The sequence below is a fragment of the Syngnathus scovelli genome, chromosome 17 (assembly GCF_024217435.2).
Source record: "Syngnathus scovelli strain Florida chromosome 17, RoL_Ssco_1.2, whole genome shotgun sequence".
Classification (NCBI taxonomy): domain Eukaryota; kingdom Metazoa; phylum Chordata; class Actinopteri; order Syngnathiformes; family Syngnathidae; genus Syngnathus; species Syngnathus scovelli.
Window position 1 is genome coordinate 6,852,873 of NC_090863.1, and position 24,238 is coordinate 6,877,110.

Here is a 24,238-nt window from a genome sequence, read left to right on the forward strand (position 1 = left end):
CCTAGTGGTCAGAACGTGAACAACATGCGCTCCAGGGAACGTATTACAGAAAACCTGTCTTAAAGGACACGTATCATGGAACATCAACTTTTTTTGCTTTTAAAATCTTTTTTTTTTTTGTGTGTGTATCTGACAAGTTAGGACGCCCCCAGGACTTCAGAATAACACAATGCACGATGACGCTATCTACTGTCTTGAATAACAACTACAGTTTTAAGGCAAAAGAGTGACAAAAAGACAAAAACATCACAATCAAAGATTTAATACTGTGTACACACACTGACACACAAGGGACAGAACTCTTATGCACACCAACATTTGCGACACATGAGCAACAACAAAGACAAAACAACAACAAGATAAGGCTACATTTGTAGTGCTCCATTCAGTACGTCATTTCAAGTGCATCATTCGAGAATATATTCCATCTGCAATAAATTAGAGTAACAGCATGTGACTTTCTATATCATTTTTTGTGCACGCGTGTTTCGTTAAATGTGCCTAAGATAGCAGCAGCCAATGAGACGTTCAGATAGCGGCCGAGGAGTCGCCTTCTTTGGCCCGGAAGCGGCCAACGTGCTCCAGCTGACCTGAGTCGGACACATCGTAGCTTGTCTTGTACTTGGCCAGGATCTTCATCAGGGGGCGGAGCTTCAGCCACCACTGCTCCTTGGGGATCCTGTGTCTGAAACAGGAGGTGGAGTGGAGTCAGTCTTGCCAGCCAAATTTTATGTTACTAAATCAAAAAGAATCTTTGAATCAAAATGGCTGCCTTCCGCTCAAGTAAAAGTTCTTACTCAAAGTCGGTCTCGTCTTTGAGCTGCGCCACGGGCTGGAAGAGCATCGCTCGGCGTCTCATGCCCAGCAAGCAGGCGCTGTCCTCAGAGTTGGCGAACACTCGCCCTGCGTGTCCAAAGATTCACATTTGAAGCGGCGAGAGCCCGCTCATGTGATAGCCGCACCACCCTTTACCTCCTTTGAAAGACTCCTTCATGGTCTTAGTGAGCCACTGGACTGCTTTGGCCGCTACTTTGGTGCCAAAGTTTCTGTCAAAGGGAGACGGAGCGCCACCCTGTGGAAAAACATTCAGTGTGCACTTTGTAGAGAACATCGGTAAAGCCCTGCATGAATGCCAAAGTGTTTCTCCATCATTAATGTCAGCCATCAACTCAATTGAAATAAACAACTGAGGTATGCAACAGTTTAAATGACAAAAAGCTGCTGCTCGTACCTGCTGCATGTGTCCCAAAATGTTCTTTCGGCAGTCAAACACCCCTCGACCCTCCTCTGAGTAAAGTTGGTAGATGAAATCGGTGGTGAAGTTCTCATTGCAGTTCTCATTCCTGCACACAAACACGACATTGAATCGGCACCCTGGCAGAGAAGGCGCAGCGCACCCCACGCCCCTCTCACCTAAGCACCAGACCCCTCTGGATGGTGGTCTTCATCTTCTCCGTCAGATGTTCCACGTTACCCTCCAAGGAATAACAACCAGTTTGACTTAGCGAGATGAAATAAACTGTTGAGCCACATAAACATCTCGTTGCGAGTATCCGATTAGCAGCCATGCTCGCCCACTTTTTTCCATGTACTGTCAAATTTGGAGAAGGCACGCGAGCTCCAGCGGGACCCACCTGCAGGTCTCGGATGTCAAAGGGTTCCTCATAGATGTAGACGGTGTCAGCGCCAGCCGCCAGCCCGCCCACGGTGGCCAGGTAGCCGCAGTAGCCGCCCATGGTCTCGATGATGAAGACCCTACGCTTGGTGCCGCTGGCCGACTGCTTGATGCGGTCGCACGTCTGCCAACAAGCGCACCGGCGTCACGCACCGAAGCGGCTCCTCGTCCTCACAAATTTCAACAATACAACTTGACAGAAATGCCATGTTCAAGCGGGACCATCTTACCTGCTGACCAGCGCGGCACGGTTACCGTGGCGACTTCACATCGACAACAACAACAAGGTGACGGCGGGCAAAGGCGGCGGTTGCACTGTTACCTCCACGAGAGCGTTGAGGGAGGTGTCTGCGCCGATGCTGAGGTCGGTGCCGGGTACGTTGTTGCTAATGGTGGCGGGCAGCATGCACAGCGGCACGCAAAACTCTTCAAAGCGCTCGCGAGCCTCATACAGCTGCAGGACCGACTCCAGGCCCTGACGGACGCACGGACGCCCGCGGGCCTCGTTACGCTGTGCCTACATCTAAGCGTGTGTGTGTCATTTGATGACGTAAGAGTTCATATATACGTGTCAATTCCTTTCTTTTTACAGCGTGTGTTGTCTTTTTGCGTCATGTCTGTTTGTCTTTCTATCTTTGTGTGCTGTACGTGTGTTCATGTCTTTCCCTCTCCGAGTAGCACGATAACGTATGTTGTTATCTCGCAGTGTGGCACAAGACTTTTTGTGCGTTTGTGGCTTGGTGTTGGCTCTCTCCACTCGACCGAGCGGTCGCGCCGTCTGTCAACGCGTCACCGTGTTGACGCGACTTGATAAAGCGGCAATCCTATTTTAGCTAGGACACCATTCCTTCAACATGGCATTCAGTCCCTCCCTCGTGCCCTCGCACGCACGAGATCGCAACAAACTCCATCCCGCACGCTCGTTCTTTGTCAGCTGTTGACCAAACAAACGCAAGTGAATTGACAGGAGTGCATGCGACACACTTACCTGACCGTAGCTACTTTGCGCTACTTTGCGCTACTTTGACTAAGTTACCTTTTTGGCACTTTTCAATTGTTTTGGAGGACCGATTAGTTGCAGCAGTCAAAAGCTGACCTTTTACCTACTAAGAATTCAAGCGGCCTTTGGCACGAGCGCAGCGGGCGTCTGCTGTGAGCGCTCACTCATCGCACTCGCCGGCACACACATGCACATGCACACACGCACGTGCATGCCGACTTACATCCGTTATGGCGTTGAGCGCCGTATCGCAACCGATACTGAGGTCCGAGCCCGGTATATTGTTGGACACCGTGGCGGGGACCATCACCATTGGCACGCACAGCTCGCCATATTTGTCCCGTGCCGCCGAAAGTTCCAGCAGTCCCATGTAGGCCTGCAAGGGTCAAAGCCCGTTTGCGAGGACACAGACGAGACAAAAGTTTTTTTAACGAGGGAAAGCTCTCAAAGTGGCGATTGGTTTCGTGTAAATGAGCCTTCAGCGGAATTTGGAGAGAGACACCAAAGAAAAGCCAAACACAAGTTAGCGGCTAAGCTATGCCATCGCCAACAATCGCATCCGCTAGCTGAGCTTGCGTCATGCACATGAAAGACAAAGCGGCTAAGGGGCCGCATCTACATTTTATTAACCAAACAAACAATAGCAGGGGTGGCGTGCAACGATGGGAGGAGCCAAAGGGAGAGAGCCAATCACAATGCGCACATACACAAAAACACTCCAGAGGGACAAGGTGGATTTCTCTCTTGAAACCTTATTCCTAGCTTACAAGTCCAACTCTGACCTTAAAGCTTAACCATGTAAGATCTTTCTTTCCTTTGAAACTTCCAGCCCTAACAGTTACTTGAAACCCTAGTTTAAAAACCTAACTTAAAACCCCACCCCAGGCCTCCAACCCTAACCCTGTCGCGATACCCTCCCTTGTTTGAAACCCTATTCCTGTCTTAAAACCCTACTCCTGTCTTGAAAGCCTAACATGTGCACACGATGAGATCATGTTCAGTCATGTTTGTCAAACCAAAGCAACAACACAGGCTGCACAATTGGCAAATGAGCGAGCATATGTCATTAGCATTAGCTCTGTGCAACAGCTAAATGCCGCCATCTTTGTTTGTACCTCAAATCCCCCGATGACAAGCAGCGCGTTAATGTTGTGGGCGGCCATCTGCTGGGCGATCTGCTCCAGATGTTTCCCAGGAAGTGTTCTACGCCAGCATGCCCGGTAAAAGTCGACTTAATCCCAAAAAAGTTGCAGCAAGTGCATTGAGGCATACCGTTTGGTGCCAAGCAGCGAGCCTCCTTGTCCCGTCCAGCCGCCGACATCGCCCCACTTGATCTCCTTGATCTGATCATGCAAACCAATAAAAGTGGAAATCAATCAACTTTGAAGCCTTGTAACTGTAACAGTGACTTTCCAGGCTCTTTGTATAATTTGGGAATCAGAGCCGAGCTGGGACGACAGCGGCGTCCTTACTCTTCTGCTTATCTGAACTTCCTCCTGCCTGGTGCCACTCGTTACACTGACCTGTGAGGAATGTCTCTTTCCGCAGAGTTTAATTTAGTGCCGGCTGCTATTTGTTAGCGCATACGTTAGCACGCCAAGTTTAGCACTCTGACCTTGGGTGGGCTTAGCAATGCAGAATACAAAGAGAGGCACCCAGCTGGGCGACGGCGTTGCTGCCGCGTTCCAGACTACTTGTGACCCCGCCCACCCTGAACTCACTAAAAAAGATGCAGAAAGTCTCACCTGGCCCTTGTAAAATCCCTCGAAGCCGTCGCTCACCGCAAACATTTTATGGCCTTCGGCGATGCCCACCCGGACGGCGGAGCGCACGGCCGCGTTCATCCCGGCGGCGGGCGCCCCCACGTTCAACACCGCCACGTTGAAGGAGCTCTGACAAGGAAAGGCTTTTCTGTCAAAGGTCGCAGCATTTAGCGGTGAGCATTCAAAACATGCGATGGGCCGCAAGATGCAACCGAGCAGCAGGAAGCCCAAAACTCGCATTCAAGTGCACGCGTGTCGTCATGTGCACGGCCAAGACGAGGATGTGCACTTGATGGGAAAAAAAAAAAAACTTCCAAATATTTGAAACCCATTTTTATATATATATGTATAAATGTATATATACATATATATATAAAATTACTATTCTAATAAAAATTATGTAAACCATGCAATAGCTCCGCCCCTCATATGAGTGGCCCCCGATGCACCTGTGCAGGAAGTACCTCGCTGGGCTATCGTTAACATGTGTCAGAGCGGCTGAAGGGGAGACACATGACGTCCGATTCGTTACATCTTTCCGCAAACGTTTGCGCTATAGCTGCCGTCAAAATCGGTGCTTACGTGCGGAAGCTCCGAGTCGCCCTTGTGGTTGCAGAGAAGTCTGTACGTGGTCAGGTTGTTCTCAAAGCTCCTGCAAAGGAGACAAACACATCCCCATCATTTAAAAGGATGACTTCAGTTCAACGGACATTACGCTGCTCCCGCTTCCAAATGTTTTGTTTCATGATAAATAAAATACCTGCCCCGCAGCCTGACTGCGTCCTCAAACTTCTTTTCATCCATGGCCTTCTGCACTTCCTGTGTCTGAACACACACACACACACACAAAATGGTGGTATCCCAGCTTCTCATCAAAAAATGGCACGAGGGGCCGGGCCGGTGGTCTTACCATCTGCACGCACTCCATGAGGGGCAAGCGCACAGCTTGGTTGCCCACCAGCGACACCACGCAGGCGGGCGTGCCAGCAGAGGCCTCCAGCAAGGCCAGCACTGCCTCCACGCCCATCCGGCTAGCCTGTAGCGAGGTTGCAGGGTCGGCATTTAGCATCACGCTCCGCGTTTCGGAGCGACGCGTCTTACCAGGATCCTGTCGAAGGCCGACGGGGTTCCTCCTCGCTGCACGTGGCCCAAGATGGTCACCCTGGTATCGAAGCCCAGGTTGCGCACCACCAGCTAACGGGCACATTGGCAAAATGGCTGCACGTGATGTCTGTAGCGCTAGCGCCTCTGCGTCTCGAGAGGACTTACATCTTTGATGTAGTCGGGCGTGATGGCTTTGTTGTGGCGGTCAATGGCGCCTTCAGCCACGATGATGATGTTGAGTCTCTTCTTGTCAGCGCGGTTCTGATAAGACAAGAACATGCATGACTGCAAGTCAGGTTTCCCATCTCGTTTTTAGTCTTTGCTAACTCTGTGTTTAGTAAATCTGTGGCGCAACGCTTGGTCCAGAAGAGGCCATATCAAGATTTGCTTGTCACGTACTGTGTGAGAGCGTGAGCTGTTACCTCAGAGAGCTTCTGGCACATGTTGTCCTCCCAGCCGTCTTCAGGAGGCATTTCAGGAAAAAACACCCAGTCAGCTCCGCAGGCCAGAGCGCTGACCAACGCCAGATATCTGCACATGGCACATCGTCCCATGTGATACAGCCATGGTGGCCATCTGGCCGGGCTGGCGGCCATCTAGCCGGGCCGGCACCTACCCGCAGTGTCGACCCATCACCTCCAGCACGAAGGTCCTCTGGTGGCTAGACGCGAGCGGAAAGTAAAAAGTCAATACCAAAGTGGCGGCTGAGCGTGCGTTTGCAGGCGTACCTCTGAGCCGTGGTCATGATGGCGTCCACCACCTCGATGATGCGGTGCAACGCCGAGTCGGTCCCGATGGTCATGTCGGTGCCACAGAAGTCGTTGTCGATGGAGCCCACCATGCCCACGATGTGTAGGACCGAGTTGCTGCGTGCTGCCTCCTCGCCGATTGCGCCTGCCAAAGTAACAAGGGAGTGTTTTCCGTGTGCTCCATTCCGTGTGGTGAAGGTCTCACCCACCCTTCTGCACTAGCTCGTCCAGGAGTCCGCTCCACTCTTCCCGGAAGAGATTGGCCCCGGTCAGACTTCCGTCTCCGCCGATGACGCAAAGGTTGCTGATGTTCTTCAGCACCAGGTTGCGCGCGGCCTCCAGGCGACCCTCGCGGTTGCGGAACGCTTTGCAACGAGCGCTGCCGATCACCGTGCCGCCCTGCGGGGTTTAGGGGCGGGGCCAAAGGTCAAGAGGGAGCATTTGCCACCTGGCTGGTTAAGCAACGGCTGCGCTGCGCTCACCACTTGCAACATGCTGGAGACGCTTTCCCACGACGCCTCCTCGATATTGGCGCCGCCGTCCACCATGCCCTGGTAGCCCTGTGGGACGCCACTTTGCTCACATTCAATGCGGTCGCTCACTTTGGGCGATATCGATATTGGATGTGCATTAGAAACACAGAGAGACACACTCTGTGGTGCATTGATAGCGCATCTGAAGCTTGCCTACTCCAATCACATCACCGTCCCGAAAGACCTTTCTTCAAATAATGGTTATTTACGGCCTGAGAGCACGCAAGTTTGATTCCCCTGAAAAAAGACAGATGCAATTTGTACGGCGGGATGTTGCTTGTCTTCATTAGCGATGAAAATCGAGCTTCCTAATCATGTTGTCGTTCTGATTAATCAAATCTCTCCGTTGAGTCATCAGAAACACTACGTAACATTTATTGGGGGGAAAACAAAAGCTGTATGCCCGCCCACCCGCCAAAGTAAAAGCAGCAAGAGGGGCTGAGCGAGCGAGCGAGTGCGTGTTTGGACTCTTGCCGAAGAAAAAAAGTGGAGTCAGCGAGGATCAGGACCTTGATCCAATTAGCCGACGCTGAAACCGGGATGGCTCCTCAAAGTTGCCACTCGGAGAGCTCGAGGCAGTGTCACGCTTTGCATATTTGCGCATTTTAGGCACTTGTTTCATATTTTTATATTGTGTTGCTATCTGACCTCATGTATAAAGTAGACTTTGGCTCCCACATAAATTCCCATGCGGACCACCGCCCGGACTGCCGCGTTCATCCCTGAGAAAAAAAGAAAATTAACTTACGTTAGTGTTTCTTTCAAAATAAAACTAATAAGGTATGTGGCCTGAAATCACACGTTGGATGCAAATCCAAAGAACTCAGATTAATATTTACTATTGTGCTGCCTAGAAGCATCTCCACGATACGGACAACACAAAAATGTGGTGTCACGAACACGCGCGCATGCACCATCATGGTTTGAGAGGGCGCGTGTCTGTGCGCGTGCGTGCGTCCATTCATTGCCTCGAAAACTTGCTGCTCCTCACGTAGGCGCTGCGTCGCTTTTCCAAAGCGTGCGTCAAGCTATCATGCGCCCCCCACCAGAAACCAACCTCGCTTGCCTTCAGCGTAAAAGCAGAGTCTAGTCTGAGCCAACACAGTTTCTCTTTTTGTGAAAGTCAAATAACGGAAACAAGTGTATTCCATGGTGTTGACATGACGCACTCATCGTCCGCGTTTGTGTGACACGAATTCTTAACACCTAAAAACAAAAAAATCGACATTCGTTAAAAAAAAATAAAAGGACATTATTCTGATTTAAAAGATTTTTGTTCGTAAGTGCAAATCGGTTTCTCGTGAACGGACGGATTTTCTTTTTAATCGAAGCAGCACTTGTTGATGTGGACGCGCGCGCGTACGTGTGCGTGCGTGCGCGTTTAAACAATGCTATTGCGTAACCTCCCAATAAAACACGATTAAAAACCACACCAAACCTCCCCAGCGAAAACACTTACATTTATTGATAGTAAAATATAGTCCTTTGAATTATTAATAATTATAAGTGTACTAGGGCTAGGGATTTTTTTTTCTTTTTTTTTTTTTTTTTTTTGGTGCAGTCTCTAACACACCTACGTTTTCTGGCATTCACTTGCTGCACAGACGGCATAATTCCATTATCGGACGTCACTTCTCCTAATCATCTGGACGCAAACTGCGGCTTTTTCTTCAAATTGATTCAGTGACAACACGAAAAGACCCCGGAGTGTCGGAGTGTTCACCAAGAAAAGCTGTCAATTTAAAACTGTCTGGCTTTGATGCAACGAGATAAGTAATGAGCGCGGCCAAATGAGTAGTTTTTTTTTTTTTTTTTTTTGCCTCATTTTGAAATTATGGCACTTCAAAAAGAGGCAAGAAAATGTTCATAATTAAAGGATGAAGGCGCTCGACCCCCCATCCCCCTCCCAACTTGTCTGCAAATGGAAGCCGGGAGTCGCGGCTCTCACCTTGGGCATCTCCGCCGCTGGTAAGCACCCCGATGGACTTTCCTTGGCCGGACAAGTTCTCGAAGAGCTTGCGGGTGTCTTGTCGCTTGGGGGCCGACATGTCTTGGCTGGTCTCCTTCCTACTCGATGTTCTCTCCCTTCTCGTTTCTTCTCCTCTTGGTAGTGTGCAGCAAGTTGCCGACAGCAGGGATGACAGCGGGGCCCGCTCGGATGGAGCGAGCGAGCAGCCAAGCAAGGAAGCTGGAGCGACTGCAGTGGGTGCCGCCCCCAATTGCAAAGCTTTAAGCAGAGTTACGATGGCTCACCATGCCTTTACGAGGCTAACCCAGCTTCAACTGGAAAAACAATTCACCAGTTATTCAAGTCGACATGCAACATACGCTAGAATAAACACCAGTGCTTTTAAAATTATTGTCAGTCATGTTGATGTTCACGCAAGAGTCGCGAGAAGAAAAAATATCAAAGTGAGACTTCGTGTCACCTTAAGGTCTGCTAAATTGCCGGAGGCTCGGCAAAGATCCGACTATCCAAAGACGTCAGGGCTTTCATTTACCCCAGCCATTGGACGTCAACATTTTGCAAGCGATTCTGATTGCTTGCCTGCACGCGCGGGGGGCGGGAGCTCCGTCTTCTCGGGTGGCCTCCACCACCCCATAAGCTCATGGGTTCGAAATAAAAAATGTATATCATAACGTCCACATCCATATCTTGGCTACGTTCAAGTAAACATAAACCCAAGTGTCTTTTTTGGCTTGTTTTTGGTGCACATTCTCCGAATTCCAATCCATAGCATTCAGTAATGGTCCATATTTGACAAATCAGCATTCAGCGGTAATTTCTACCAGAAATACATGTTTAAAGATGAGAATGAATAAAAAAAACTTTTGGACTCGTCCTTGTTTACGTCAGCACGGTGTCTCTTGAAAGCGGTGACGTCACTTCCCCCATCATCCTGCCGCAGACCAGGAGACCTCGCCTTTCGCTCTGCATCGTCTGCCGCCGCTTCACAAGCCAGAACCAGAACCGCGACCAGAATCAGCCATGCCAGAGAGCAGCAAAAGTCACGTGATCCTGCTATCGTGCGGCAGCTTCAATCCCATCACCAAGGGACACATCCATATGTTCGGTAAGCCTTTGTGTGGGAGAATGGCACGTTGTGACGTCAAAAAAAAAAAAAAACATCCCAGGCGGCCGGCTTTTGCCTGTTCGGCCGCGCTCGTCGCTGTCCACCTTCCCGGTGCTGAAAGCGATCCTTCTCGTTGAACGCGTCGTGTTGTCGCCGCGAGCGCTCAGGCCAGTAACTAGCGACGCAGATGGGCCTTGAAAACAACGCCAGCCAGCGTGCACCCCCAACCCCGCCCGTGATATGACGCAGCCCACAAAGCAATAATTACGGCGAGCTCCTCATCTTCATCTTCGAAAATGAGAAAATGCGCAAGCTGTCAAAATGAACATAAACAAGCAATGCTCAGAAAGAGCCAATCAAACGCACTGTAGCTTGATGTCGAGGGTCTTTGAATTTCTGTGTGTGTGTGTGCGTGCAGAAAAGGCAAGGGAGCACCTGCACAAAAGTGGCCGTTTCATCGTGATCGGAGGGATCATTTCGCCGGTGCACGACTCGTATGGGAAAGCTGTGAGTAGGCCGAAACATGTTGTTGTTGATGATGACTGGACGTGGGGGGGAGCTTGAAATCCAACGTGAGGGGTAGAACAGGCCAGGTTAGCACACTGGTCCCTTCTGATCTGCCGCCATGATGTCGTTGTGTCATCCTTTGGGAACTTTGGGGAGGGTTGACACAATGGTGCCAAATTGAAATTGTCGTCGTGTGCCGCTCAGGGCCTGGTGTCCAGCAGGCATCGTCTGACCATGTGTCAGCTGGCCGTGCAGTCGTCCGATTGGATCAGGTTAGTCGCCCGCCGCCGCCTCCGCCGCCCGCGCTAAAGCCTCCTCCCGTGGCCGCAGGGTCGACCCCTGGGAGTGTTACCAGGAGACTTGGCAGCCCACCTGCAGCGTCCTGGAGCACCACCGAGATCTGATGAAGGTGAGGCTTCCTTTAACACCTAGCATCCAGGCCATGTGCGGGAATCCTAGGCGCAGGAATTCCCGGCTGGATTTGCTTCCCAATGATGTCCTTGCCCTCCTAGCGAGTGACGGGTTGCATTCTGTCCAACGTCAACACGCCGTCGTCCACGCCCGTCGTCGGACAACCGCAGACGCGGTCTCCGCCCCTTTACCAGAACCGCAACAACCTGAACCGCAAGGCCACTTCGGGTAAGTCTGCCAGCAACGATGGCAACGAGGACTGTGACGAGGTATTTCCGGTTTGCAGTGAAACTTTGGGGGAAGCTGAGCGAGAGTTTGGGCAAAGTGTGCTGCGTGCGTCCTCACATGGAACGCTTCGCCTTCATCGGTGAGTGTGGGCAACGCCCATCCCAGTTTTGCGCGCCTTTGTCGCTGACTTTCACCTTGCTGGCCTTAGATGAAAACGCCAACTTGGGACCCAGCCTGACGTATGAGGAGATCGGTGAGTAGTGGTGGTGCGACGTGTGTACAAGTGCTTGACTGAGGGCGTGTCTCATTCCTTCCTCCCTCCCGCCCTTCCTTCCTTCCTGCTGCCTCCCTTCGACTGTGGCGTGTAGAGTTGCGCATCTTGCTCCTGTGTGGAAGTGACCTCCTAGAATCCTTCTGCATCCCTGGCCTGTGGAAGGACAGTGATGTAAGCACCCCCCACCCTTCCTACCTCAGCCCGTCTTTTCCGTCACCACCCGCATAAAAGAGTTCTGCAGATCACATGTTGAGTCGACCGAAGGTCAGCGAGCGTGTGTGTCCGCGTTTGCAGATGGAGGTAATCGTCGGCGACTTCGGCCTGGTGGTGGTCCCTCGTGACGGCGCCAACACAGAGCGCATCATGAAGCAGTCGCCGGTGCTACGCAAACACCAGGTTGGCTCTCGTGTCCCGGGTTCCGCCGCCACTTTCTGACCCGCCGTCGTCTGCCCTCTCTCAGGACAACATTGTGGTGGTTGAGGACAACGGCGAGCATCCCATGGCGCAGGTCAGCTCCACCAAGAGCAGGTGAGCTAAACGGCCAAATTTAGAGGAAGGATCAGCGACGTGCAAGGCGGTGAGGGAGAGGAGGGAGTCGGTTGTTGTCAGACCTCCAGGGGGCACAACGCAAAAATATACGGTACTGGTTGTGACGGGTCTGTGGCTGTTGTGCGCAGGCTGGCGCTGCAGCACGGCGACGGACACGTGGTGGACTACCTGTGTCAGCCCGTCATCGACTACATCCTCAACACGCAGCTTTACATCAAGGCCTCGGGATAGAGACTGCTGCAGCGCAGCACGCGTGTGCTAGCCGGCGCCCGCTAACACGTCTCCCCGCCGACCGCGCCACTTGGGCCATTTCCACACCCACCCGCATCGCACCGGAGACTCCAAAACATTTTTTGGTCCCCCCGTGTCCTTCGACGCATTCACCAACTTTTCTGCATGTTCTCCACACCAGAGGCAGCGTGGGCTTGACTGGGTGACAGTTAGGAGTGAAGGCAACGCCACAACCCGACCATATGGTATGATTCTGTCTGAGGAAAGTGCACGCTAACGTTGAACACAAAAGCCCAGGACTCCAAAAGCTCCAAAACAAAGTCCGGGCAGATTGAAACCACTCAGGCCATGGTAATCCACAAAGTTCAGTCCGCTGAAATATTCCCATTTGGTTTAAAATTTGAGGCTCAGCTAACACAAACGGAGCAGGCGAACCTCCAAATGGGGCATTTAAATAACAAACTTGGAACTCAAGAGCTTCTTTGCTCTTAATTACGCCGCATGTCTTGGAGTAGAGCTCATCGCTGCCCCCCCGTTTTGTGGCACGACCTGGTACTGCACTTAACACATTGCCCGCTGACTTCAATTCTCGTTCACTTTGCTCCTTTCGGAAGACATGTTGTGGTTTCCCTTCCCGGCCTGGTCCCAAAGCAACGCTTATTTGGACACCAATGAGAGCCTTTAGTTGTTTGTTTTTACAGCCAGCGTAAAAGTGTACAATTTCAGGTGTGGCTCTGCCTTCATCCCTACCGCTCGAGTGACAGTGAGCCTTTTCCAGTCTGCTCCACTGGGGGGGAATTTTGGGCAAGAATGCGTTTTTCCAAAACAGGGTGGAAGCCAAGGGTTGGCTTTTGAAAGCGAAGCGTGCTTGTCCGTGTTGGTGTTGAGCGTGCAGCATGTTGACACTCCGCTTGTGCTTGTGGCATGACTTTGATGGATTTATTAAACTTCAAGACAAAACCACCATTTGGGTCTGCAGCCTTTTATTCCATCCCATACCGATGGTATTCATCGCTTGACAATCGATCAGCTCACACTTCAGCAGCAGAGCTTATTCTCAAAATAGACAAATAGGAACCTCGTGGCAGGCGTCTGTGCGTGTCCCTTGGCTCTCGGCAGAATGGCCGCACCTCCAAAAGTAATTTTTTTAACTCCCCAGCAAATTCAAAGCATGTTTCGAGCTGTCCAGAAATCATTCCCATGCCATCAAAGGCCTTCGCTCGGTCTTTTGTGATTAGAGGTGTCAGAAGAGACAAGCATCTGGTCTTCTTGAATGGCCTTGCCAACTTTTGGTGGGTTTACAGAAGGCAAAATTAAGCACGAATGTTCGAAAACGCTTATCGGCGGCCAATCAGCCCATAGTTGGTTGTGCAACAAGAGAAATGGGGGCAAACAAAATGGAGACTTGAGCACACGAGAATGTGCACATATGTGTGTGTATGTGTGTGACTCTGAAAAGGGGAGGAGCTTCCACCACCGAATGTCGTCTGAAAAAACGACAGGCGGGGCCAGGTGTGGTGAGGTTGTATCAGGCCTTCTCAATGGGGGGGCTGTTGAAGCATCCACTGGGCACGGTCTTCAAGATGTCCTCCAGGTTGGCAATGTCCCACAAGATGGCGTCAATGTCCCTGTCCAACATGGCCAGCAGGCGGCGCTGCGCCACCTCACGATCCAACGCATCCCTCAGCTGAGGCTCCAGTTTCGTCTGCACGTCCTGGCGGCCCGCCGCCACCAACTCCTCCAGCTCCTGAAGGCGGCGCGGGTCCAACGTTCCCGGTTTGTCTGTGGAACAGCAAGGAGGTTAAAGTTCCCAGCGAGGCCCAACTGTGGCCATAATCATCTTTCTCATTTTCAAAACGTCTTTTGTGTTTTATCACCAACAATTTGAGTGTGTTTCTTACCGACGGCGGCCAGCCCACTGGCGATGTCCCGCAGCATTTTTCCTATGTCGTCTCTGGCCTGTTTGGCGTTCCTCATTGCGCCGGCGGCGACATCACCGGCCTGTGGGCGAGTCAAACGCAGGCGTCACTTTGCTGTCGCTGCCTTTCCGCCGGCCGCTGTCTTACCTGCACGGCGTCCGCTTCCAGGTTCCTGGCATCGTCCAGCTCGTCCATGATTTCTGTGCGGACGTCATCCGCCAGCACCCGCAGTGCCTTGGCGTCGTCGTTAAATTTGCTGATGTCGCTCACGAGTTGCGGCGTCAACTCGATCCCTTCCTAGCGGGTCAAACATTTTTCATCACTTTATGCCAAGTATGGGGGCCGCACGGCGCATGGAGCCAGTCTGCTCAGGGCTTGGTCATTTCGCACACCGGCGCAGGCCGACGGATCAGCCAGAGTGAGGTCTGCATCCTGGTTGGAGTGGCCAAGGCCAATGACCATCACAGCCAATCAAAGGGGCTCCTTTCCCTTCTCTTTGAACGTGGAGCATGAGAGTCTCCACACTTGCATTAGCTTAGCTTCGACGCCAGCACGTTATGCTACGCACCTCCAGACCGGGGATCAGGTTCTCCAGCCGGTTGATGGACGCCATGGCCCCGTCGGAGTCGGCAGACACGGCGTCCAGCAGGACCCGAGTCTTTGCATTGTTCTTGGCAGCCTGCTGTATGGTCGCGTTGATGGCAGGAAGTCGCTTGATGGCGGCGTCCGCCAGCGCTTGGTTGTCGGCGATCTGCTGGTCAAAGCCTGAGGAGGGACAGGATGTTGAGGACGGTGAAGACGGACGGGCTAGGAGTGAGGCGACTTGTTTCTGCGCGTGTGATTTTCTGTTTACCTCTCAGAGTACCGAGGGCGGTGTCCAGTTGATTGGTGTTGCTGTTGATGCGCTGCAGCGCCCCCTTGGTGTCGGCATGGGCGGCATCCACTCGGCCTGTCAGCGTGTCGATGTCCTGCGAGAGTCACGCTCACAATCTACTAGCTGGCGATTTCGAGGATAAAACAGTAAACTTTGGCAGAGGGCTGCTTGCTGATGGACAAATTGATGGTGCACCTCAAGGAACTGACCCTCTTTGCTGATGCGCTCGCCAATCAGGACCACGACGTGAATTGGTGCAATGCTCGCCTGCTTACCTGCATGGCATTCCTCCCGCGCTCCAGCAGATCCTCGGCGGCCACCGTGTCCCGCCCGATGTCATCGCGCAACGCTGTGAAGCCCGCCACATTCTCGTCCACTACCTTCCTCAGGAGGTCCAGCTTGGCCGCCATGGCGTTCGTGTCCCCCTGAGAGCAACTACGCGTTAGGATGCAAAGGGGCTTCAAGTCATAAAATGGATACTTTGACTCTGATTGACTGACCGTCAGGGCGGGCGGGATTTCTCCGGCCATCTTCTTGATGTCTCCCAGCATGCCGTTGGCCCTGTTGCTTTCATCCACCGCCTCGTCACTCAAGCGCACGGCCCGGTTATCCAAAGTCTTGACCCGTGGCACCATCCCGTCGTAACTAAGGAGCATGCGGAGCAAAATGAGATGCTGCTCCCTGTTCAAGGCTCGATGGAGCAAAAGATAGACGTACACAGTTTTCGCTCCTCCGATCAAGTCTTTGACATTGTTCCCTTTGCTGAGAAGACCTTTGACCAGCGCCAGACTTTTCTCAGAGTCGGCGAGAGCCTCATTGGCACTGTGTTCCACCGCTGTCGCCTTGGTCTGATGTCTGACAGATGAAGACTGAAATAAGCAAGTGGGTCGGCCACGATGCTGTTGATGAGTGTCTGGTGCACGCACTTATCAGCCAAGGTTGTCGCTGCCTGCGCCAATGAGGAGAGCGTATTTGGAAGCAGAGGAGAATCTCCCGCCGGTAACTCCTGAAGAAGCCGGAAGAATAAGATTTACTCATTGTCCCTTTGTGTCAGCCCCCCACTGTGCCCACTTGCATCAATGCAAACTCAACGACGCGGCCAAAGGTCTTACAGCTGAGCGAAGTACTGTCTTGCCCTCGTCCAGTTTGCGTTTCATGTCGTCCATGAAATCCCAAAGCTGATCCATTTTGGTCACAAAAGTCTGCTGGCGTTTTCGGATGTCACCAGCGGCATCGGCCACGTTCTGGATGTCTTGTTCCTCGGCAAGGCGAGTGCGGTTGATGGACTTGAGACTGTCCAGAAGCCTTTTATCTAGGTCTGTTAAACATCACAAGTGAGACTTGGACAACGCCCGATCTCTCACGAGTAGTCCAAATGTTCTCGGCAAGCGACGACCCACCTGTCATCCTCTCCGCGTCTCCCTCCAGGTCGTTTGTCATCTTCTCGGCCGCACTTAGCACAGCCTCTGCATTGCCAATGTTGCTAGTACCCTGTCCGCCACCCGTCTGAGAGTTGGCCTCTTCCAACCGCCGAAGTTTGAAGGCCAATTCCTCCATCTGCGAGGCACTCATTAGCAAAGACGGCCGGACGTGGCTTGCGGGACGAGAACAACCCTAGGCCAGCGCTCACCTTGGTTTTGGGTCCGTTAAAACAGGTGGGACACTCGCGCAGACCCCCCGCCTGACACTTCGGACCGTCGAAACCTGCTCGGCAGCGACAGCGACCGTCGACGTCGCACTGCGCCGACTCGGAGCCCCGAAGATCGCAGTCGCATGCTGTGCAGCCGGAATACAGGCAAAGCTGACGTGAGCGTCGACGTATCGCCAGTGTGTCAACTCGGCGAATGTGGCTTACGTCTGCAGGCCTCGGTAAGGAGGCGGCGATAAAAGTTTGGCAAGCAGACCCCGCAGCGGGGACCCGTTGTGTTGTTGACACACTTGAGACATTCGCCGCTGATTCGATCGCAACTTCCCGCCACGCCGACGTCAATGTGGCCGTTGCACTGGCAAGGTTGGCACGGCCGCCAGCCTCCGGCGCCCCCTCCTGGCGAGCCGTAAAAACCTTCTTGACACTGGTCACAGCGAAGGCCTGAGCACATACACGAAACCGCACCTTCAGCGCCAACGAGTGGATGGGGTCCGAGGGGAGTACACGCCCCCGTGATGCCACGTAGAGAAGTCCCGTTACATCCTGTTTTGTCTAATCTAGGCGGACCCTACCTGTGGTTCCGGGTGGACAGTTTTCGTGACACTGCGGCTGCGTGGAGCCAGGAAGCGTCGAACACGACATTCCCTCGGCACAGGGGCAGGGGATGCAGCGGCGAATCCAGAAGTCCCAGTAGAAGCCGTCCGAGCAGGTCTCCGTGTCGTCTGCAGGATAGCAGTCGCCCGTTTGCGGGTCGCAGTCGCCCCCCGAGCAGTCGCAGGGCTTGCAGGTGCTGAACGCGCCGTCCACTGGATGTTTGCGTTTGAAACCCGCCGAGCATCGCTGGCAAAAGTCGCCCTCGTAACCCGGCGGACAGTCGCAGGTCCGTACCCAGTGGGCCGGGACGCCGTCCCCTCGCTTCGCCGAGACCAGTTTGACATTGTCGAGGTATCCGCGGCCTGGAGACAAACCGCAGGTTAAGAGAACGACGCCGCGTCCGGGATGCACGGGTTGGACCTCACCTCTGTCGCCGAAGGTGGCCCGTATCTTGATGGCGCTCAGGTTCTGGAGCAGAGTCTGGAACTGGAAAGGGGTGAGCTGAGGGTACCACTTGCTGCTAGGCTGCTCGTCCAATCTGACCCAAGAGAGCGCGACACGGGGTCATTCAAACGTCCAATGTCTAAGTCCTCACTGCTGACGTATGCGTTTGACCACACCCCCTTCTCCCTGAGTTACAAATCAAGTCTCACACCTTTTGGGGCTAGCCGCATAGAACTGAAAAATGAGTTCATGCAAGGAACGCGTTTTGAAAATGTCACAAATCCCGCCCACCGAGAAGAAGAAAATGAAGACGAGCTTTCATTTAAAAGGCTCGGCGAGAGATAAACATGTGAGCGCCGCGGATTCCTGCTTTGTTTCTACTTGCTGGAGCGCCTGGAATGTTGTTGACGCTTCTCACCGATCAGACTCCCGCGCCAGCGGGATGGAACCCGACCCAAGACGAGCCGGAGGGATTCCCACCTGAAAGTGTAGTTGACCTTCTGCCCGCAGGGAAGGACAGAGCGCAGGTCGCCCAGCGAGGCTGAGACCCGAAGACCAGAGCCTTCTAGGATGATGTCGTCAATGGACGGATGCCGGACCCCGCGGTCCAGACGCAGCGAGAAGGACAAGTTGCGACCGTAACTCAGCAACTGGTCGCCCAGGTAAGAAGCTGCGCCAAAGACAGGAAGTGTTTAGGACAGGCGAGGCTTCGGCCTGAGGGGCTTGGGTCTATCCGTACCTGGCGCATGCAGGTAGACGGGCAGACCATTTGCGGAGATCACCTCCACGTCCTTATACTTGGGGGACCAGCGGGAGTGCACGTCCTTTGGGGTGACCCCGTGAGCGGTGGCCGCCTTCCAACCGTCGGGACCTGTGGAGTGAAGCGTTCAGTGGCCTTCCTTCCTTCCTTCGTTCCTTCCTGTAGACATTGCCTAGCAAAGCCTACCCTGCTCAAAGCCCGACCAGATGTTGTGGACGCTATACGTCCGCTGAGGGGAACATTGGCTGCTGTGGCCATAACAGAAACACAAGGCGTGTGCTGAAGTCTCTCGCCGTTCCCGTCGTCGACCCCTGCAAAGGAGAACGACAATGAGCGGTAGAAAGATAAGACCACTTTGGTGAATGATCAACTTTTTTTTTTTTTGCACCTGGGTGAACATCCTGAGGGTCCTCCTTCTCTGCAGGCGCAGTGGCCCTGGCCGTCACATCCGTCGTTCACAGAACCTGGAGGAACACCAAAAGCCAAGGTGGTCACGGGTGGGACCCGCTGACGGTCGTTGCCTCAACTGTCTGCCGAGCTCTAAGCTTTTATTAGCGCGGCTTGAGTTAGATTCGACTTCTCTTCTTCACTTGACTTTTGGACGGTCTACCTTTAGCACCTTTACACATTAACTCGAAATACTGCCGTGATTGCGAGCAGCGCGAGAACATCGACGGCCTCTGCTTGACATGTCTTAAATGTGGATGAGCTCACATCTGGTTCAAAGTAAGGATGCACCGGTATCGGGTTATCGGGTATCGGGTCGATACCACAGCTTTGTACTCGTACTCATGACACGGGAGCGGATACCAGAAACTGATTCCTCATTAATACTTTTACAGCAGCACCTCCTGCGGCAAAGTGACACTTAACCTAGCACACAAAGTCAAGTCAAAGTCAGCGAGCAAGTAAAGGAATAATGTCAGCCGTGTGGAAGTATTTCAAAGTAAATAAAAGCGGCAAACAAAGTGGACTGTAAGTACTGTAATCAAAGTACTCATACAAGTCTAAGTGACCCAAAAGGTCAAGGGTCAAGTTGTAATCGCCCAAACGTGGCTGTTGTCATTACGCTAACAAAGTGACACTTACTTTCGGTCGCCGCGACGACACCAAGCACAAAGAAAAGTACAAAGATTGAAATCCTCATGTCGACTTCTTCACGCCGCGCCTATAAGTCCTCCTCAAAGTCACACACGCTCTGCTTTTAAAAACTGTGTTCGTGTGTGTGTATGTGTGTGTGTGTGTGCGCATGACTGCAGCGTGTTAGGGCAGGCCGGCCATAGTGACATACAGTCTAGCATGAGTGTTTGCTGGGCGTTGTTTTATTTCAACACCTTCAAGTACCTAACATGTCTGATGAGCACGACCTGGAGTCAAACAAACACAAGCAACCAGTCGGAAGCCGTTTCAACTTCCACCCGCTACGGAACCCGGGCCATGTTCCGTGAGCGGCCCGTCCGTCAACCTGGCCCTGAAAGGCCCATGGCACTCCGGCAGGGGCCGATGGGGAACAGACCAAGCAGTGGTCAAGTTAAATGATCTTTGTGCAATACACGACGTGTGTGTTTGTGGGAGTGGGAAAGCCCCCCCCCCATCCGTCCCCTGACTCGACACACAGTCACATTTACTCACGCTTACGCATGCACACACACTAATTCGCTGCTCCCACAAGTCCAGACAACATGCTCACACCCCAGCCAGTTACCATGCCAACGCCTCACCCTGAGCACACACGCCCACACATGCACGTGTTGCTGGAGGCTTCGGGAAAAAAAAATGCTCGTTCAGTCCCAACCCGTCATCTTGCGGTCCTCCATCCTTTAACAAGAGGTGAAGGCGGATGAATCCACTCCGTCCGTCCGTGGCGGAAACAGAATGGCCACCTTTGGAAAAGCTGGATCGCACAAATGAATAAGGACAATCAATGTTGTACTTTGAATTTTAAATGAAGAGATTGTTTTTCTGTCTGGCCTTTACTGGCCACCGTTGGTCCATGTGTGCCGTGCCAGTCCATTGCCACTCAGTCAGACAATAAGAGCCAACAAAAGTACATACAAAACTTTATGGAGCCAAAAAGTAAGCGCAACTTTACATAAAAAACTGAGTAAGAAAAATCGAACTGCAGGTTGAGGCGGCCCTCGCGTCCGAGACCATCGCTCTGATCTTGATGTCGGCTGCTAGCCAAGGCTAACGTTAGCTTCCAGTGAAGTCCACCCGCGCCAGTCACACCCAGATGTGAGCAACAATGGCGACAGGAGAGGTAGAGTAGGAACCGTTAAGACCAAAGGAGGAGGAATCAAACCGGAAAGCTCAGGAGTTGTGCTGAAATGCAGAGGACGAGCAGCAGGGGGCGCTCTTGTTCAATTGACGCTCAGCATGTTCCTGATGTGTTTTGGCGTGGCCTCGTCGTTCAGATGCTTGGTGGTGTACCTGCGGAGGTCAACACGTCAGCAGGTCGGCCGACGGGCAAGCTAGCGGGCGTCAAGTCGCCAAGGGCAAATTGTGACCTGAGCGCATCCAGTAGAGCTCGCACGCTACTTGCCGGCTGCTCCCGCAGCACCCGGACGCAGCCTTTCACCTGCACGCAAGCAAGCACGGGGCAACGCCGTCATTGGCCTGCTCCTCTTGTTCCAGTGTGAGTGCTGCGCGGCGCTCTTACGTCGATGTTGGAGGTCTTGACGAAAGCTCCGGCCGGGTGCACGTGGTCATAGAGGATGATGACGCCCACCATCACGCGCAAACAAAAGAGCAGCGTCTCCTCGCTGGTGAAACGACTTCTGTACTCTCTGCAAAGGACCGTGGGTTCATTTTCCAAAGTGGGCGGGGCGAGGCGGGGCTGGGGCGACGATGCCCCACCCATGCCTCGCCGATGTTTCGCCGTTGCGTTGAGGGCCTCACGGTGTTTCCAGCATGACTTTGCAGACGCCGGCCATGGTGCTCAGGCAGTCAGTGGTGTTGTCGACGGGAACTTGGGGATTCTGTGTCACACAGCAGCGCCCCCGTAGGGCAGCATAGAAGTTACAAGTGGCACACGGGAACGTCGTCATCCGAGTCGTGACCCGGGACCATTTGCGGACCCCCGTCTCATTTTACACATGCCGACGACGCTCTTAGACTTAGCTACGCGATGACACCGCGGGTATGATCGCGTCAAGTGCGCATCGGCGGAGTTGCGTCAGCGCGTACTGACATCGGTGACGAACTTGATGGTGGCGTCGCTCAGAGTCTTCAACATGGGCGTGGCGCTGGCGTAGAACAAGGACATACGATTGGCCAGCTCGTTGTTGACCTCGGCATCTGCGTCGCCCTGAAGGACGGGCGCACATCAACAATGACGGCGAGGTGCAGCATGTGTGCGCTTCTTACACTCAGGTTCTTGATACGCATGCGGCTGATGGTGCGTCTGTAGTAACTGAAGTCATTCTGGATGGCTGGGATGGTCATCTGCAACCACGAGGATCATCGAGAGCAAGAAGAAGATTGAGATGAGGGTGACTGAAGAAGAAAGCTACAAAGGGAATGAGGAAGGTTGAAGGCGCCGGCCAACCTTGAGCTCGTCAAATCTCAACGTGAAGTGCAGAATGAGCGCAAACTGTCTAGCCAGCGCTTGTTTGTTCTCCAGCTGCTGGGTGGGCGGAGCTTCGGAGCCGGTCAGGACCTCCAGCAGCTGGTGCAGACTCCGCTCTGGAGACACGCCGGGAAAGCGTTGAAGGAATGAGACTGAGGGCAGAACGATGCGTTGGCAAAAGACTTACCGAGTTTGTGGGAGAACTCATAGAAACGTTTGAGTTTCGCCACGAGGGGAAGAACGGCAGACCAGGCCCTGTCCTGAGCGCCCTTCTCGCCCGGACTCTGGATGGCCTGTGTGCACGCAAACGGGCACGCTCACAATACACTGACACATGCGTACATCCGCGGCGGGCGGGATTGGATCTTACCAGTCGGATCTGCTCGCCTGCTCCCGTGTAGGCCTGAAGCTCCTCCAGAATCACCTGAGCCTCCGTCAGCACCTTGTTCACCTTCTCCCAAACCTCCTTCTCGCAGCTTGACGCCTCCGCATCTGCACACGCGGACACATCACTCGACTGGCACTGCATGTGCGCATAGTGCGTTTGTGTGGGTGTGTCCGTGCGTGCGTCTTACTCTCAAAGTCCAAGAAGAAGTTTCCGGTGTTGTTGTCGATGTCTCTGCTCAGCACTTTGATCAAGTTGCCCATTCTCGTGCATACAAAACCTTCAAGAAAATGCTGTGAGAAAAATATTTCGGTCCAACGTGATGCGGGCAACATTTATTTCATCGAATTAAAGATCATCTTATCCGAGCGAGCGTGTCAGCTGACTTCGGCTTGCTTTCGACGCAAGTTGAAGCAGCGGCGCCTCATTGGTGGGACTGGCAGCGTGCACGGGCACTTTGCAGCAAATTGTGGCACTGAGGACGCGCGCACACGCACAATGAGACACGTGCAACGCCTGACAGCGAGTACGACGAGTGTCAAGAGGAAGTGATGACGTGGGAGGAAGGCGAGCTGACTCGTCTCGGCTCTTTCGTCTACTCGAGGAGTCGCATCTCCGCACATGTGTGCACTTGGACATCTCGCGTCTTTTTTTTTTTTTTTTTTACATCATTGGAGCACCTGTTCTTCCGATTTGAGGGCTAATAAAAAGAAGACAAATTTGAATTGTGTCAAGTCTATAATAATGATGTTCAGTATTACGTACAGCAAAAGGATTATTATTTCACCTTTTGCTACATCATAGTTTAGGATTTCCAACAAAGTTTATAAACTTGTTTTAAATAATAAAAAAAAGAATTTCACACAACCAGTTTGTGCATTTGAAATGTACAAAAAACAAAACACTCGTGTTTTTCCAACATGTTTTTTGAGCACTAATTTTATTCCGCTAAACAGGAAGCAACGACGAAGCCATTTTACAACTCACTCCATAGTAAAATGGCTTGTTCAACAAGCAGCTCCTAAAAGTTGATCGTTACAATATAGTAGGGAAGTGCTGGTGTCCCTAAAGAAGTGGCCGCCGAGTTGTCGACTGTTAGACTGTAACCGGAAGTGTTCGTCTGCGTTCCTGATGGTGATCAGGGAATCACGGACCGCAACTTTTAGCTCCATCAACAAATCGCTACTTTTGGAGCGTGCACAAAGTGCGACGCCTCCACTCGGAATTGACTGTCGAGTCTCAACAAGACCTGTGACGAGTCTCGACCGGCGCGATCCACCCAGACCCGCAGAGAGCTTGAACGAGACCTAGACCCCGACTCCCGTCCCCAGCGCAGTACTGACCTTCGCCGATCGGTGCGGGATCGGTGGAGGTTCGACGGGTTGGCGTTAGCGCGTCCAGGTGATCATGCCGACGACCCGGAAGTGTGGCCCCTCGGCGCAGCGTTTGCTATAAAAGGAAACGTTTCCTGAGCGAGAGGCCAATCGGCGCACGCGAGGGACCCGCGACGTCGGCGGAACGCATCAAGGTCATCAGAAGCCAACGCAACGAAAAAAAACTCGAATGCAACACGTCGGGAGGGTCGGCGTTGCACGGCGGAGGAGCCCCAAAACAACCACGACAATAACAAGACCACCTTCCACTTCATCCTTCCCTCATTCCTTTTGCCATACTCGTTTGCTTTCCCCACACATCCAATGAAACGTTCCTATTTCAGTCTGGGCCGCCCCCTCAAAAGTTTTTCCTCTTTCCTCTTCCAAGCGTCCCAAGAACCTTTGTGTCAGCTCACCTCTGTGCCGTGGGGCACTGGCTGAAATGATGTCATCTGCATCTGGTGCAGTTTTCTTGCGACCAGCAGGAGACATCATTGATGAGTACGTCCAAATTGCTCGTGTGTCATGTTTCTGCCATCCGGCCGCGGTCGCTCAAAAGCTGATCGCGTGACAAA

General features: G+C 52.9%; 4 protein-coding genes across 9 annotated transcripts; 1 reads left to right on the forward strand and 3 right to left on the reverse strand.

The window, feature by feature from the left end:
- Window positions 1–246: 246 nt before the first annotated feature.
- On the reverse strand, window positions 247–9,112 carry LOC125985450 (ATP-dependent 6-phosphofructokinase, platelet type). 3 transcript variants are annotated; one of them, XM_068648691.1, is made up of 23 exons: window positions 8,773–9,112; window positions 7,473–7,546; window positions 6,774–6,851; window positions 6,501–6,690; window positions 6,271–6,436; window positions 6,159–6,203; window positions 5,965–6,073; window positions 5,708–5,803; window positions 5,540–5,632; window positions 5,349–5,474; window positions 5,199–5,263; window positions 5,021–5,090; window positions 4,421–4,567; window positions 3,948–4,018; window positions 3,791–3,878; window positions 2,899–3,051; window positions 1,998–2,150; window positions 1,635–1,799; window positions 1,414–1,475; window positions 1,232–1,343; window positions 973–1,072; window positions 798–903; window positions 247–685 (listed from the first exon to the last, which is right to left on the reverse strand). In XM_068648691.1, the coding sequence occupies exons 1-23, from the start codon at window positions 8,870–8,872 to the stop codon at window positions 529–531; spliced, it is 2,526 nt and encodes an 841-aa protein (XP_068504792.1). In that variant the 5' UTR covers window positions 8,873–9,112; the 3' UTR covers window positions 247–528. The 3 variants fall into 3 exon arrangements, with proteins under 3 accessions (XP_068504792.1, XP_049604272.1, XP_049604271.1); XM_049748315.2 differs by lacking the exon at window positions 2,899–3,051 and having other exon boundaries at window positions 8,773–9,108; XM_049748314.2 differs by lacking the exon at window positions 1,998–2,150 and having other exon boundaries at window positions 8,773–9,108.
- Window positions 9,113–9,694: 582 nt separating this feature from the next.
- On the forward strand, window positions 9,695–13,061 carry nmnat2 (nicotinamide nucleotide adenylyltransferase 2). Its single transcript, XM_049748328.2, has 11 exons — window positions 9,695–9,898; window positions 10,317–10,405; window positions 10,610–10,677; window positions 10,736–10,814; window positions 10,918–11,044; window positions 11,103–11,183; window positions 11,253–11,297; window positions 11,413–11,489; window positions 11,613–11,714; window positions 11,779–11,846; window positions 11,996–13,061. Exons 1-11 carry the CDS (start codon window positions 9,814–9,816, stop codon window positions 12,096–12,098), a joined length of 924 nt encoding a protein of 307 aa, XP_049604285.1. The 5' UTR covers window positions 9,695–9,813; the 3' UTR covers window positions 12,099–13,061.
- A 3-nt stretch (window positions 13,062–13,064) lies between these two features.
- lamc2 (laminin, gamma 2) lies at window positions 13,065–19,586 on the reverse strand. The gene is made up of 20 exons (XM_049748310.1): window positions 19,427–19,586; window positions 18,726–18,801; window positions 18,524–18,648; window positions 18,317–18,448; window positions 18,058–18,247; window positions 17,559–17,671; window positions 17,112–17,495; window positions 16,747–16,980; window positions 16,522–16,667; window positions 16,292–16,448; window positions 16,004–16,209; window positions 15,818–15,897; window positions 15,609–15,746; window positions 15,392–15,536; window positions 15,167–15,316; window positions 14,871–14,985; window positions 14,586–14,782; window positions 14,165–14,314; window positions 14,000–14,099; window positions 13,065–13,880 (listed from the first exon to the last, which is right to left on the reverse strand). Exons 1-20 carry the CDS (start codon window positions 19,482–19,484, stop codon window positions 13,627–13,629), a joined length of 3,150 nt encoding a protein of 1,049 aa, XP_049604267.1. The 5' UTR covers window positions 19,485–19,586; the 3' UTR covers window positions 13,065–13,626.
- A 799-nt stretch (window positions 19,587–20,385) lies between these two features.
- Window positions 20,386–24,222, reverse strand: fam49ba (family with sequence similarity 49 member Ba). 4 transcript variants are annotated; one of them, XM_049748322.1, is made up of 12 exons: window positions 24,080–24,215; window positions 23,634–23,739; window positions 22,481–22,570; window positions 22,276–22,397; window positions 22,093–22,198; window positions 21,885–22,021; window positions 21,704–21,781; window positions 21,528–21,644; window positions 21,236–21,315; window positions 20,997–21,123; window positions 20,845–20,915; window positions 20,386–20,767 (listed from the first exon to the last, which is right to left on the reverse strand). In XM_049748322.1, exons 1-12 carry the CDS (start codon window positions 24,119–24,121, stop codon window positions 20,698–20,700), a joined length of 1,146 nt encoding a protein of 381 aa, XP_049604279.1. In that variant the 5' UTR covers window positions 24,122–24,215; the 3' UTR covers window positions 20,386–20,697. The 4 variants fall into 4 exon arrangements, with proteins under 4 accessions (XP_049604279.1, XP_049604280.1, XP_049604281.1 ...); XM_049748323.1 differs by lacking the exon at window positions 23,634–23,739 and having other exon boundaries at window positions 24,080–24,222; XM_049748324.1 differs by lacking the exon at window positions 23,634–23,739 and having other exon boundaries at window positions 22,481–22,583; window positions 24,080–24,211.
- Window positions 24,223–24,238: the final 16 nt, after the last annotated feature.

Excerpts from the sequence above, each read along its gene's own strand:
- lamc2 (XM_049748310.1), bottom strand. The coding sequence starts at position 19,484 with ATGAGGATTTCAATCTTTGTACTTTTCTTTGTGCTTGGTGTCGTCGCG. Across the intron at positions 18,449-18,523 it reads CTGGTCGGGCTTTGAGCAGG|GTCCCGACGGTTGGAAGGCG; the intron begins GTAGGCTTTGCT and ends TTCACTCCACAG. Across the intron at positions 15,317-15,391 it reads AAATCCCGCCCGCCCTGACG|GGGGACACGAACGCCATGGC; the intron begins GTCAGTCAATCA and ends AGTTGCTCTCAG.
- nmnat2 (XM_049748328.2), top strand. The coding sequence starts at position 9,814 with ATGCCAGAGAGCAGCAAAAGTCACGTGATCCTGCTATCGTGCGGCAGC. Across the intron at positions 10,678-10,735 it reads CAGTCGTCCGATTGGATCAG|GGTCGACCCCTGGGAGTGTT; the intron begins GTTAGTCGCCCG and ends CCGTGGCCGCAG. Across the intron at positions 11,847-11,995 it reads GTCAGCTCCACCAAGAGCAG|GCTGGCGCTGCAGCACGGCG; the intron begins GTGAGCTAAACG and ends TGTTGTGCGCAG.
- fam49ba (XM_049748322.1), bottom strand. The coding sequence starts at position 24,121 with ATGCAGATGACATCATTTCAGCCAGTGCCCCACGGCACAGAG. Across the intron at positions 22,398-22,480 it reads CTTCTTCTTGGACTTTGAGA|ATGCGGAGGCGTCAAGCTGC; the intron begins GTAAGACGCACG and ends CCGCGTGTGCAG. Across the intron at positions 21,645-21,703 it reads TGCGTATCAAGAACCTGAGT|GGCGACGCAGATGCCGAGGT; the intron begins GTAAGAAGCGCA and ends CCCGTCCTTCAG.
- LOC125985450 (XM_068648691.1), bottom strand. The coding sequence starts at position 8,872 with ATGTCGGCCCCCAAGCGACAAGACACCCGCAAGCTCTTCGAGAACTTG. Across the intron at positions 6,437-6,500 it reads GGACGAGCTAGTGCAGAAGG|GCGCAATCGGCGAGGAGGCA; the intron begins GTGGGTGAGACC and ends TTACTTTGGCAG. Across the intron at positions 3,879-3,947 it reads TCGCTGCTTGGCACCAAACG|AACACTTCCTGGGAAACATC; the intron begins GTATGCCTCAAT and ends ATGCTGGCGTAG.